Genomic DNA, 14,322 nt, shown 5'->3' on the forward strand with positions numbered 1-14,322 from the left:
ACCTGTTCATTGCTGCCCAGTACATTAACCCGTTATTTTTGCCGTCATTCTTTATTGGTGCGAACAGATGATCCAAAATGGAAGCACTGGGACGGGCTGGCCTTACACGTCCCGAACTGTGGGAAGGAGACGTAATGTTAAAGGACGAAAGTCAGGGCAGTCGCACGATTCCCCACTTATTGAGGCGGTGCGCAGTCTTGGCGCATTCCTGTTTGGGCTGTTTCTAGCCACCTTGTACGGAATGACAGCTCTATTCTTGCAGAACTATGGGGTATGGTACTGCCTGATCACTACAGTTACCATTGCCGGTTTCATTGCATTCGGCATGGGCCTCTCCGTCCGCGTCCGTTCGAATGTGATGCTCATGCTACCGATGCTCTGCTCCAGTGAGTGTCCATTAATATTTACACAGTAAATGGTTTGACTGTTTTTTTTGTGAGTTACAGTAAAAGCAACTGTTTGACATCCATGGTGAAAAATAATAATGTTCCAGAAGTGTATAGGGCTGTATGCCATGACATTTAAACAAAACGTTTGCAGCTGTAACAAAAATGAAATAAAAACAAAACATTTAGCACGTGCAACATTCATTTTGAGCTAAAATTTATCTACCTTGCTGTTTTTTCCTGCCCCCCAGTGAAGGGACAAAAGGTCCTGTTATTCCTGATCTTTTCCCTGGTGGTCCAGGGGCCCATAGCCAACATGTTGGAGAACTTTGACCGTGCTGCAGGCAGCGTGGCTTGCGGGGCTGAACTGGCCATGAATCAGACCCGTCAGCTGATGGAGCGAGCCCGAGCACCACTGCTTCGTGAGTACCCATTCAAAACACACATGGTTTTAATGGACCGGTCCCATATAGACAAGGTTTCCAAGAAAATGTGGTCCTCAAAAGTCACTTAAATGTCATGAAAAATGACCACAAGCCATCTAATCGCATATAGGTGTGGGTATAGGATATTGTTACAAAACACAAGGAAGTGGCCTGTCCTGTGCTGGATTGTTTTTCCGAAAAACAATGTAGCCTGCACTACACTACGTGATTTATAGGCTACGTTTTGCCAGACTGACTATTTCAAAAAACATTATTTATGAAACACAATAAAGCTGTTTTTTTTTCTTTTCTGTCCGATAATTAAATGTGTAGATTAAGTTGGGAGTAGTGACATCATGCTCAAACTTTAGTTGCCTGCAAAAGTGTTTATTTAAAATGTGCATAATGTAAATGACAATAGCCATGTTCCAAATGATCAGAGGCAAGGGTAAATATATCCTATTTGGGCACATACATACTCTATTTTTAAAAATGTATATGACATATATAATGTGGTTTAAAAAAATAGCAATTATGTTTCTGTGCTATTCTTTCAGTTACTATAATGTCCTTATCAAAAGTCTGTATCATCTGCATCCAGACCATGGTATAAAGTTGGTGTGAGAAATACATCAGCTTTTGGGTTTAAAAAGGGAAGAGGCTGTCTGCTCTAAGAAAATTAGATTAGCTGGCTGTAATATGATGGGGAGATAGAGTGGTGATAGAAGAGCTTGCGAGTGAGCTATTATGGTTTATCTATTTTTTTTATTACAGCTTGGATTGTCCCTCTTGTTTTCAACTTGCAAATAGCATTACATTTTTGTTGTTAATGTTATTATTGAATTTCTTGGATGACATGCATATTTCATTATATTATTTAATGTATTATTGCCTTTTGGATACCATTGACAGTGCCAGGTTGGTTGTGTGGCATAGACATTTACATGTTCAATATTTATGTATATAAATGTAATCTGCAATACATCAGTGACTGCTTGGACATAACACTATAATAACCCAGTTATTGAGTAATATGTCCCACTTCGCACTTGGATACAGTGTGATCATAAAATATCAATCATGTCACAATTTGGGAATTTACCAGAATAAATCAGTTGCATCTTTTTCATGAATGCGGTCATGTGAAGTATTGATTTGGAATGAGATATTAACAGCAAAATAAAGTGATGGGCAGGGAGATAGCGTTTTTTAGACAGTACAGTAGGCTTTGCCGAGAGGGCTTCCTCAGACTATTATTAGACATATATATATATATATACATATATATATATATATATATATATATATATATATATATATAGGATCACGTACTGTATATCTGAATGTGTAAGTAAGCAACATCAGCAGTCCATCTCTTCCAGATCATTTTGCAGATCACCTGAAGGCAGCTGACCGTGGCACATTTGTTTCCCCTCACAGCTGTGCTGAATAAGATAAAGCAGATTAGCAGGAACACCTATGCGGTTGCAGGGAGGGTGCAGAACCTCATACAGGCTTTAACAGAGTCAGTGAGACACGTGGGTGAGTCAGTGACCTACAGAGCTGCTTTAGCAAAAGAGAGGCCCTGTAGTCCACAGGGCTTTACAGCTCACTTTGATTCTCATTGAGTAGAAGAAATGGTAAATGGTCGGCATTTATATAGCGCCTTTATCCAAAGCGCTGTACAATTGATGCTTCTCATTCACCCATTCATACACACAATGTGTGATGAATGTTAGTTGAGTGCTTCAGTCATTGTTGCCTAGTATTGGGCAGTTTTGTTTGACCCATAGTTCGCATAAAATATTGCCCTACATACATCATTAACACAGATTGTGTTTTCTGGAACTTCAGGTCTTTCATTTGTATCATTTTGACCCCCACTACTGTTTTTCTCTTCCCTCCTAGCTCGTACCCTGAGGAACGTCCTCCACTTCCTGGTCAACATTGGAGAGGTGTGCAATGACAAGTTGGGTACCCCCTACAGGAAGTGCAACATGTTATTTGATGAGGCCCGTGACAACTGCATGGAACTCCTGTCTGTGTTCTCCTTCCTCTGCCATGTGGTGGATGGCTTTCGCCCACTTTGTGGTCTTGCTCGGGGTTGGTATCAGTCAGTTATTTACAGCTAGAAGGTCGCTATCATTGCTCTTGTTTTCCTCTGTTCCAGACTTCTGTGGTGCCCACTGTTTGGGTCATTAAATGTCCCACTGTTTGGTTTGTTAAGGTCCCTGTTGTGTGAAAATTTATTGCACAGGCTGGAGTGTCGGTGATTATGTTAGGTTCACCACAAGTTAATGGCTCCCTTGATAAGTAGTTGAGCTAAATTGATTTTCTTTTAAAAGTAGGTCTGTTGGATTATGGAATGAGGCTGGAGATGGCTGTTTTGGCTGCAGTGTGACAAGGTGTGAGAGAAATTGGGCTTCAGTTCCCAGTGCTCAGTCTAGAAGTATAGAACATCACCACTTTCTTAAAAAGGAAGAAAACCATTTTAAACTTATTTAGCTCCATCATTCCTACTATTTCTTGCCTGACCCAGTCCAACTGGTGCCATTGATTATTAATATAAACATGACTCTGGTCTAAAGAGAGAGGAAAGACAAAGGCAGGATGAGGTGACCTCCACAGATCCTTGTCCTTTTTTTTTACTCAATCTCCTGCATAACTATCTGTGAACTTCCCCAGTCCTTGTGATTGCAATACTTTTCAATATTTAAAAGGGTTGAAAGAACCATCTGTGCACTCCTCTCACATAAATTAAACCTATCATCTCAACAGCATTGCCACTGATAAATGTCTAAATGTCAGTCAAAGCAGGAGGGCAAAATAAAGAAGGACTATGGAGAAGTTTGGAAAGAAAAACACACAAGGAGGCTAACAGTGACTAAAGAAAGTCAAGTTTTTGAACTATATTTCCCTGAGGGATAGCCAGAATATTGGTTTGCGGGAAAAGTCAAGCAAGTAATGGGGACACAGTAGACACAACAGACTTTAGTACATGAAGTACATGAAGTTTCCTGTTGTATTTCATATGCTGTACTGCTCTGTCTCTCTCTCACTGTAGTGCTCCAGTTGTTCTGTGTAATACCTAAATATATAGCAAGCCATATGAAGACCAGACTGGCTGCCTGTAAGTACAACTCCCAAACCACTAAAGATCTCTGTGGATGCCATATATCATATTGTGAGACAATCTAAGAGAAATAAACAAAAAATATTTTGTTTTTATATCATACTCTTAATTGACATCAGTAAGACAGTTATTGTTTTATAAAATATTTTACTAAAACAAATATACCCAAATGTGGCTAGAAATTCTCTTAGCACTGAGTTGTGAAGACACATACGTACCTCAGTGCTGTTCATTGTAAAGATAGGTTGAGCCTTGAATATTGTCGCTGTTACGACATGTAGTGATTGCAGCACAGATAGAATGTCATTTCACCCTTCCCTTTCTGATGTCATTCTATTTCCTCTAAGCAACTATTGCTGCATTTGAGCAGATGAAGCGGGAGTTTGAGTTCAACATCTCAGCCTCCATACACTTTGACACGCAACTCAACAGCAGCCAGTCTCTACAACAGGTGGCCCAGGGAATCATGAAGGAGGTCTCTGCGGACCTTAATCGCATCCAGGAGTTCATGGGGCTGCTGGGATATGTAGGCTTGTTCCTCTTGCTGCTCATGTACCTGCAGTAAGTCTAATATAACAGCTCAAAATGATGCTGGTTGTCTTGTTAACTCCTCTATTGCATTATGAAAGACAATTGCACGATAAAACACATTTGTTCACTTATCTCGCCTGTGGGGAAGGGCTGTCCTGTACAAAAGCAGGTTCCTCCGTCAGGATGACTTTGACAACATCTACATCACTGAACAGTTTGTGCAGATAGACCTTATGAGATCCAGGCAAGGGAAACCAACTGTGCTGCCACTCACAGACAAAGAGGACCTCATCTACATCAGACCGTGTGAGTGGAGAGGGGGGTACGGACAGGGCTGTGGAATGAGAAGAGGTGAAAGTGCTGTTGGTCTCAAAACGTAATGGGTGGCGCTGAGAACGTATTGGTCGTGGAGACGAGGAAAAGCAGGAAGGAAGTGCCGCAATAGAGGAGACAGAAGGAGCAGGGAGGACAGGTAACGGAGAGAGGTAGAGGAAGCGAAGAACGAAGCAGGATGTTGGAAAGGAAGGTGCTGCGAGTCAGCCCCACATTATGTAATGCGCCTCTCACAGATGTGAGATTTGATCCCTCTTCATGCCGCTGTCTGCCCCCAGGTTCTCTGACCCTGACGCCCAGAGAGAGTCAGCGAGCGGCTGTCAGTTCAGTATCTATCCTCAGGCATGTTGCCATGGGCTGCCTGGTGGTTCTGCTGGACCTCGTTGTCTTCTGGGTGTTTGATGTAGTGCAGCACCTGGCCCAGGGGGAGATTGTAGCCAGAGGTGAGCGTGGTCCTGTTAGAAGGGGAGTATAGTGAAATATGGTATTCAGTATGAAACACTGGGTGTACATTCACAAGTCCACCCAGTTTCTAACTGTTTTGAGTAAAGATGTTATTTTACAGAATACCATGTCATCCTCCAAAATAATCTGTGTAACAATTGAAGCACAAATGTCCATACTAAATAAATGCTCAAATAACCTTGACCCAGAAGAGCAGAGTTAAAAAAGGACTGTGTACAATAAACAACACTAAGCTCTATTATGGATTGTGTGTCTCCCCAGCCCCTATTGTGGTTGCAGTGCAAGTGAATGGTTCAGGCTATGCCTCAGACATCTTCAAGGATCTTGTGGCGTCTTTTGAAATCCTGCAGAAAAGCAATATTACTGTTCTTAGTAAAAAGTGCATGATGTTGCCCTCTGAACCGGATTACTATGGCTACCTCATTATAGGTAAGGTCATGGCCAACATGGAACGTCACCTGAAACTGTGCTGAGCTTGAGTACTTGGTGTACTGTACTAGCAAACACTGACATCTAGTGGTCAGCAAAAAAATTGAGCTCTGGTTCAAACCAAACTCATGACATAAGGGAAAGGAAACAGTTTAAATGTAAAAAAAAGAAAAAGAAAAAAAATTCAAAATCTTTACAAATAGTATGTGTATAAATACAATTTTATTTGAAATACCACAGATTAAATAACACTGGCTCTGTCTTAAATACTCAAAATGGATCTAAAGACCTTATAATGCTTAAACAAGTATACAGGGTGAAACGTTCATGTCTACAGACCCCTCACAGTTTGAATTCTCTTTTCCGCCACAGGATTCCTTTATGGTCTCTCCTTCTTTGTTGCAATGGCTGGTAGCTACAGCAGCCGTTTACAGAGGTTTATCTGTGCCAGTTACTACCCCAAACGTGAACGAGTGAGTCCATAAAATTACATCCATCCATCCATTATCTGAACCCGCTTATCCTGATCAGGGTCGCGGGAGGGCTGGAGCCTATCCCAGCATACATTGGGCGAAAGGCAGGAATACACCCTGGACAGGTCGCCAGTCCATCGCAGGGCACACACACACCATTCACTCACACATTCATGCCTACGGGCAATTTAGACTCTCCAATCGGCCTAACCTGCATGTCTTTGGACTGTGGGAGGAAACCGGAGTACCCAGAGGAAACCCACACAGACACGGGGAGAACATGCTAACTCCGCACAGAGAGGCCCCGGCCGACAGGGATTCGAACCCAGGACCTCCTTGCTGTGAGGCGGCAGTGCTACCCACTGCACCATCCGTGCCGCCCTCATAAAATTACATATTATACTCAATTGTAATGCCAAAAGGTTTGTCTTATACAGCTGCACCACCATAAGCAATGCTTCAGGCCATAATTGTTTCACATAAATACAATCCCACCGAACCAAAAACCAATCAAGACACTTCACTTACGTTAATCTCAAAGATAGATATGACATCACCAAAAAGGAACTCACTTGAATATGGCAATTTCAAATAGATAGGCTCGTGTAGGCTTGTGTATGTGTTAGGAAAACAATTTGAGCTGAAAAAATGTCCTTGCCTTGATACTGCAGCGCTTCACAGTAGCCAAAACGGAAGACCCCAGTGAATGAAACAATATGTCACTCCTCTAAGATCTAATGTCTAATGTCCATTCCTCTGTGGGACAGGAGAGGATCTTCTTCCTGTACAACCGCATTCTCACCCAGCGTACGTCCCTAAGGAAGGCATTGCTACGGTCTGTGGCCCAGAGCAGGGCTGACGAGGTGCACGGCAACCTACTGCAAATGCTAGCAGCCTGGTGAGGCACCGTTTAAACCAGCCTATTTATCATCAACATATTTGAATTTGTTGTATAAATATACTCATATTTTGGGTGGATACCTGATTGTTCCAGGGATATAGGAAAAAGTCCATATATGATAGGGTAGCTCAGTATAAAGACTCTGCTTTATGCTATCACTCAGATTAGCTGTGTTCAGCAAAGTAGTTGAATATAAATATGATGACTAACAGAGTGAAGATGGATCAGTGGATTGTGGTTGGATGAATTGATAATTCTTTTTGGATTAGCAAGTCTAATGCATAGAGGGGTAAATATACACTCAGTGATGACTTTATTAGGTAGACCTGTACATCAGCTTGTTAATGCAAATATTTAATCAGCCAATCATGCGGCAGCAACTAAATGCATAAAAGCATGTAGACGTGGTCAAGAGGTTCAGCTGTTTTTCAGACCAAATATCAGAATGGGGAAGAAACATGATCTAAGTGACTTTGACCATGGACTGATTGTTGGTGCCAGACAGGGTGGATTAAGTATCTCAGAAACTGCTCATCTCCTGGGATCTTCACACGCAACAGTCTCTAAGTTTGCAGAGAATGGCGTGAAAAGCAAAAAACATCCAGTGGGCAGCAGTTCTACAGGCAGAAATGCATTGTTAATGAGAAAAGTCTGAGGAGAAGTTCCAGACTGGTCAAAGCCGACAGTACGGTGACAGTAACACAAATAACCACACATTGCAACAGTGGTATGCAGAAGAGCATCTATCAACACACAGCACATCAAACCTGTAAGTGTATAGGCTACAGAAGCAGAAGACTTAGTCTAATACATACCTGATTTAGTGCTCACTGGAATGTATGATTGGAAGAATAGAAAGATGTCCTTGCGTGATAATCCGAGGCCAGGCCTCTTGTGCAAAGTCTCTCATGGGCCTTCCCCATCTACAGCCTTCCTGCTGGGTCCTGCATCTCAAAACTCTTTAAGGCCCCTGAGGTTCACTGCATGGCCTGTGGAAAGCTGGCGAAAGGGAGGGAGGACCCCAATATGTTCGCCTGCATCACACCGCAATGCAAAGGTACCCCAAACTTCATGCCAAAATCCACTGCATGCTGTTGTATTTTAAGGTGAATCTGGCATTGGTCTGTTCTTGCAAAAGCGTCATTCACACATGGTAGTTGTGAAATACACTACAGACTTCAAAATATGAAAGGCACAATATGCTGATCCAGTTATTTTGAAGTATAAAATCTGTCTCCAGAAACAGGACTGGGCAGGATGAAGGGGTTGTGTGAAGCTTATGCCTCCTGCATGTTAGTGGTGTAGAGGCCTACGCTTAGAGGCGCTAGCGTGGCGTCCTGCTCTAACCAGGCCGCGTGCGTGTGACGCTCCACAGGCCTGTTCTGCCACCCCTGTCTCCACAGCATGGACGATGTGTGTGCCGTCTGCATGGGCCCCATGATGTACCGGGAGGACTGCGAGGAGGAGCTGTGAGTGGGCCCAGTTTTACACGCAAACATCAGCTTGCACGTCAGATACACAGTTTGAGTAGAAAAAGGAAGGTCTCTCAACTTCATGAAAATTATTTTTATTTACAGTAATGGCAATACATGAAACTTATTCTGGATTCCGAGTTAGTCTGAACCCAGAACCTTTGCAGAGATTAGTTTTCATACCATCACAAGCCCTAACCAATACACATTATATAAGAACGCACTTGCCATCCTGCTGTGTACTGAATTAGCATGTCTGTTGACTCAAGTAGCTCCTGATCTCTCCCGCTATTCTATTCCATTGTACCAACTGATTATAATACTGATAAGTTCAAGGTAATTTATGGCCAGCAGACATAGTGGCATCAGAGGCATATTTCTTACAATGTGTGTTTGTGTGACTGTACGTCAGAGACTCCAGCTATGATGAGCAGTGTTTGTGTGTTTGTGTGACTGTACGTCAGAGACTCCAGCTATGATGAGCAGTGTTTGTGTGTTTGTGTGACTGTACGTCAGAGACTCCAGCTATGATGAGCAGTGTTTGTGTGTTTGTGTGACTGTACCACAGAGACTCCAGCGATGATGAGCAGTGTTTGTGTGTTTGTGTGACTGTACCACAGAGACTCCAGCGATGATGAGCAGTGTTTGTGTGTTTGTGTGACTGTACCACAGAGACTCCAGCGATGATGAGCAGTGTTTGTGTGTTTGTGTGACTGTACCACAGAGACTCCAGCGATGATGAGCAGTGTTTGTGTGTTTGTGTGACTGTACCACAGAGACTCCAGCTATGATGAGCAGTGTTTGTGTGTTTGTGTGACTGTACCACAGAGACTCCAGCGATGATGAGCAGTGTTTGTGTGTTTGTGTGACTGTACCACAGAGACTCCAGCGATGATGAGCAGCTGGGCTTGTGGACAGCAGCCCTGAGGAACATGGGCCCCAGCAGTCAGAGCAGCGGGGCCAGGACAGTGCTGAAGGGCCGGATCCGAGAGGCTCTCAGGAGGAGGCCCCGGACCAACGGTGGGAGGAGCCAGGCAGCAGCCAATGAGAGAGCGAGGCTGGTGGACACAGATGGAGGCAATGACACAAGCAGTGACATCAGTACACAGAGCGACACTGACCACAGGTACGCCACAAGGGGGTCCTGTATTATCTGTCGTGTACAAAAGCGTCTGCTAAATAAAACGTAATCTAATGTGTATTACACAGGAAACAGCTCTGCATTATATTTCCAAATTTCCACATGTGTGGTGCAATTGATGCTCAGTATGACAGACATATGTCTCTGGCAAGTGAGATATTAGTGAGCAGTCTCTTAGGTACTACTGTATTCTACTGTAAGTACATCACCCATCACCAGTATCTGGTAGATATGATCTGAAAAAGACTTAGTAGTTGGTAGCACACTGCACTATTCATCAGTTAGGTATAATGCAGCTGGTGGAAAAAGGGCTCCTGACTTGTGACTGGCTGATTAGCACTACTGAAAGCCATTACTGTGAATGTGGAAAATATGGATAAGCACGATCATATCTGTCTTGTCAACACATTTTGATTTAAAAATAAGATGTATAACTTACTCAAGCAGATATGAGAACATACACATGAGAACAGTGAGAGTAAACCATAAACCATTTCCATCAGCGAGCCAGACATGGCATACCAGGACAAGCCTGCTATGGACAACTCTAGCTCCAGCGACCACGACCCCCAGCTGTTTCTGGATGTGTGCGCCAGGAAAGCCCAGGAGATCCAGGCAGAGGCCAGGAGCTTTTCCTCCTCCCCAGGAAGCAGTCTGTCCCAGGAAGAGGAGCTGCACTCCATCACCATAGACCCCCTAGTACAGCGGCCCCCTGCTGAGAAGATCACACCACAGGAGCTTTGATCCTCCAGGGCACAATGCCCGCAATGTAGTTTACGTGGTGAGAGGAAAAAGGTATAAAACCATAAAACACGTTGAACCACTTTGTTCTACTGTAGAAATGTTTTGTGAAGTGTTAAATAAGGCGCAAGGTTTTGGCATTCAGTATATATTTTAGTAACAGATAACTTTAGTAATTGAAACAGACTGTGAGAATAAAAGATGAATAAACTACTTGGAAGTAAAATGCCTTAATTAATTATCGTTTACAACGAGTCATTTGCCTTTCTTTTGTTAGATGTTTTTTGTTAGATAACATTTCCCAACTCACTTGCTCACTGCTAAGTTTGTGGGCTGCCTAGTGAAAAGAAGACAGGTCGTTTTTTAGGGTCTGGCTGAGGCAAAGAATTAAAGTACGGAAAATGCAGAGAATAGCAGATACTGCAGTGTATGGCTTCTGTAGATGAACAGGTTAAGTACAATAAACTGAAAACAAAATGTGAGAGAATCAAACTGCCCAAAACCTGATATTTAATGTTAATATATGAAATAAAAGTCATTAAATGTTCTCTATATGTGCCGTATAGTGCACGCCTGTGAGAAAGACAGGAACAATGATGTGGGGAATGTTGCATTGTACTATTTTCTAAAAGAAAAAAAGCATTTTACTGTTTTCTAAAAACTTAGAACTGGTCATAAACTAATGTCTAAACTAATCTCTGCAACTAATGTTAACATCCCCATGCAATTAAAGCTTTTCCCACTTTCTTGGTGGAAATCAAGATGCATGTTTCCCAGATAAGTAGGAGGACTAGAGCCAAGATGGCGACAGAAACCTGAGTAACCTCTGTCCCTCATTCGTGAGCACTGCATTTGAGTTGTGCATTTTCCCAAGGCTTTTTGTAAAATCTGCTATAAATAGATACATTCATCACCATGAATTACATTATATTTCTCTATGTGGGCTTTGCTTGCCATAAACTCAAGGCTTTTCTCTTAGATCATAAAATGTATGTTCCCAGCAGGAAGATCAGTCTACTACCAGAACAGCTGTGTGCCTTTTACTCTATGACACGTGGTGTCAGGAGGTGATTTATATGTTTTAACTATTTCAGTCATTACTGAGCTTTTTTCTGTTATTTTACATCCAACTGCTCCTGTCATGGATTCTAGAGAAAGGGAGGTGCAACCCCACAGTTAACAATGGTTTGAATGATACAAGGAACTACTGTTTTTTTTAATGTATGAACATAAATGTTCTTTATGGTCAAATAGCATGCATAAATATGAAGTATTGTGTATATTGGCCAGCACCCTATTTAAAGCCAGCATCTATTATTTGGAGAATGTAAACATGATTAAAATGTTAAATCTTTGAGAGAACAGTAGCTACAGACAGAACATTGAGCTCTGTATCAGTCTCTCCTGAACTTCCCGACAACCAGACTCCGATTCCGACTTTCAGTTGGCCCCGGCAGTTTTTTGTGCATGATGAAGAATATTTTACATACAGTACTTACAGACATTTCTGACAAACCGTGGGCTTTATAATGATGGGTATCAGGCATTTGGGGATTTGTAGTCTAAACAAAACTCAAAAGCCTGCACTCTTCTTCATCTCAGACAAGTGAAAAAGCAAAAAATATGCAGTAAAACTGAAATAATATGAAAAACTCTGGATGGTTAATGGTCCCTTTAAGCATTTCTCCATGCATTAATAATTTGACTTTTAGTAGTGTCATCCCTGCTGCTGATCCATTGCCATAAACCCCCATCGAGGGAAGTGCATAGTAATTACCCATCCAGATCTCAAAGCACCATATACAGTTATGCTTTCTGGCACACTGCATTTATCATCACCGTCTGGATTCTCAGTACGTGCCCCAAGTGAAGGAGTTCAAGTATCTCGGGGTCTTGTTCACGAGTGAGGGTAGAAGGGTGCGTGAGATCGACAGGCGGATTGGTGCAGTGTCAGCAGTAATGCGGGCTTTGCATCGAACCGTCGTGGTGAAGAGGGAGCTGAGCCAGAAGGCGAAGCTCTCGATTTACCGGTCAATCTACGTCCCAACCCTCACCTATGGTCATGAGCTTTGGGTAGTGACCGAAAGAACGAGATCGCGTATACAAGCTGCCGAAATGAGCTTCCTCCATAGGGTGGCCGGGCTCAGCCTTAGAGATAGGGTGAGGAGCTCGGACATCTGGAGGGAGCTCGGAGTAGAGCCGCTGCTTACTTACAAATAAGGTAGTCAGTCAGAGGGGTAAAAGGCCCATTGCACATTTATTTATATTCTCATTAAGTATATTCTCATTAACGCGTCACTCAATGTGAACACAAGAAAAATATTAAAACCGTCTCCTATTTTAAGCCCTTGCTCTACATTAGTCTTATATTAGACTTCAATGAAATGATCAATCAATGAAACAGGATCATGTGGTGCTGTCCATGGGCTGGCCAACTCAACCCACTTACAAATCCCCCATGTGTGAACAGGGGCTCACCTCCCCACCACAGCAGCCTGTACTGTGATCATACCCCTCACTGTGGCCCTCTTTGTTTCCCACTGTCTGAATAAAGCTTTAAACATACATATGTAAGAAGGGCAGCCTCTCTGCTCTCTCTTTCTGCAGACCTTCAGTATAGTCAGCTGTGTCACGAGTTGCAGGATTTTATTTTATTTTAAATTCACACAAAAAAAATGTGCATCGTTCTATGTCTGTAATCTAGTCCTGTGTAATATAGCATGTGACTCGTTTCATTTATAAAGAACAAACAGATGGTACCTCAGGGTAAATAGATTGTAATTAGACTCTTTTATGAAGCTCTTTATGGAAGATTGTTTTAACTCAGCAAAAGCAGACAATATTTGAGAAAATGAAAAACCATTCAATCACAGCAAATTCTGTTGAGGACATTCAATTGAGCAAGAACGGTGACTGAGATCAAAACATTTTCGAAGAGCTATATTTAAATAAATTATTTAGTTTTTTATTTAGTTTTGTTCTGATTGTTTGCTTTTGTTATAGCTTATGGATGTGCTCTTGAACACAATGTGCAGACCTTTGAAAATATATGTTGGAGACATTTATGAATGTTATCTGCTGTGTATGGAAGGTACTGAAAAGATCAAGTGAATTTCAATTCAAGTAAGTGGAGTTACTGTAACTCAAAGTCACCATTGCTGAGTAATATCAAAATTTGCCCCGCGCTAACCCAACGACGGAATTTAGCGAGGCACGAAGGTATCTACATGCTTGTCCTTCTGGTGTTGCTGAAAGAAGTTAGTAGGGTTAAATGTTAATTACCACTACGCGGAGGGACTAGATCAGCCAATAAATGAACAATGTTACAAAGACAGTAGTACCACTCTGCCTTCCGCTTTATACTGGTCCGGGCTGACCAAGAATCTTCAAAATAGGGCCAATAAATCTTCACCAATAAATTGTATTATCTGATTCCAATTATGTATGTAATTCATATATCAAATTTCAGTATATTATTGATAATTTACACTTGATTGCTAAAGGAATCCTGTATCTTAACTCTCTGGTCCCAGCGCATGTCACATCGGCCGTTATGTGCATGACTCATGAGCTGGCTAGATATCTACGTCATTTCAGAGGTTGCGTAGAAAGCTACTACTTTACGTATGGATGTTAGCGCCTCAGGGACCCAAGAAGACCAACATTAGCTACCTGTATAGATAACAGAGAGTGTTCAGTAAGAGAAACCATACACATCAAGTGTTAACAATTTATTTTACCAGGTAGGTTACTTAAAGCCAATTCCATTACGTTTCAAATTAAACATAAATACAAGTATTACAAGAAAATATTTAACCAAATTACAGAGTATTAAAAGTCATACCTGGCAATGAAAACTACATGCACTATGTGCATGAGAGTCTGGCTAGAA

General features: G+C 42.1%; 1 protein-coding gene across 1 annotated transcript; it reads left to right on the top strand.

Annotated features, from left to right (window-relative positions):
* Positions 1 to 67: 67 nt before the first annotated feature.
* dcst2 (DC-STAMP domain containing 2) lies at positions 68 to 10,433 on the top strand. The gene is made up of 15 exons (XM_061247733.1): positions 68 to 386; positions 638 to 808; positions 2,252 to 2,353; positions 2,720 to 2,914; positions 3,876 to 3,941; positions 4,292 to 4,505; positions 4,624 to 4,781; positions 5,087 to 5,251; positions 5,535 to 5,702; positions 6,075 to 6,175; positions 6,943 to 7,073; positions 8,006 to 8,133; positions 8,452 to 8,545; positions 9,429 to 9,674; positions 10,193 to 10,433. The coding sequence occupies exons 1-15, from the start codon at positions 68 to 70 to the stop codon at positions 10,431 to 10,433; spliced, it is 2,499 nt and encodes an 832-aa protein (XP_061103717.1).
* The last annotated feature ends 3,889 nt before the right edge of the window (positions 10,434 to 14,322 follow it).

This window comes from Conger conger, chromosome 1, assembly GCF_963514075.1.
Source record: "Conger conger chromosome 1, fConCon1.1, whole genome shotgun sequence".
NCBI lineage: Eukaryota > Metazoa > Chordata > Actinopteri > Anguilliformes > Congridae > Conger > Conger conger.

What these genes read in the sequence shown, in the direction of transcription:
- dcst2 (XM_061247733.1), top strand. Translation starts at nt 68, where the DNA reads ATGATCCAAAATGGAAGCACTGGGACGGGCTGGCCTTACACGTCCCGA. An exon ending in TTGCTGCTCATGTACCTGCA is followed by an intron (nt 4,506 to 4,623) that starts GTAAGTCTAATA and finishes CCTGTGGGGAAG; the next exon opens with GGCTGTCCTGTACAAAAGCA. An exon ending in GGGGGAGATTGTAGCCAGAG is followed by an intron (nt 5,252 to 5,534) that starts GTGAGCGTGGTC and finishes GTGTCTCCCCAG; the next exon opens with CCCCTATTGTGGTTGCAGTG.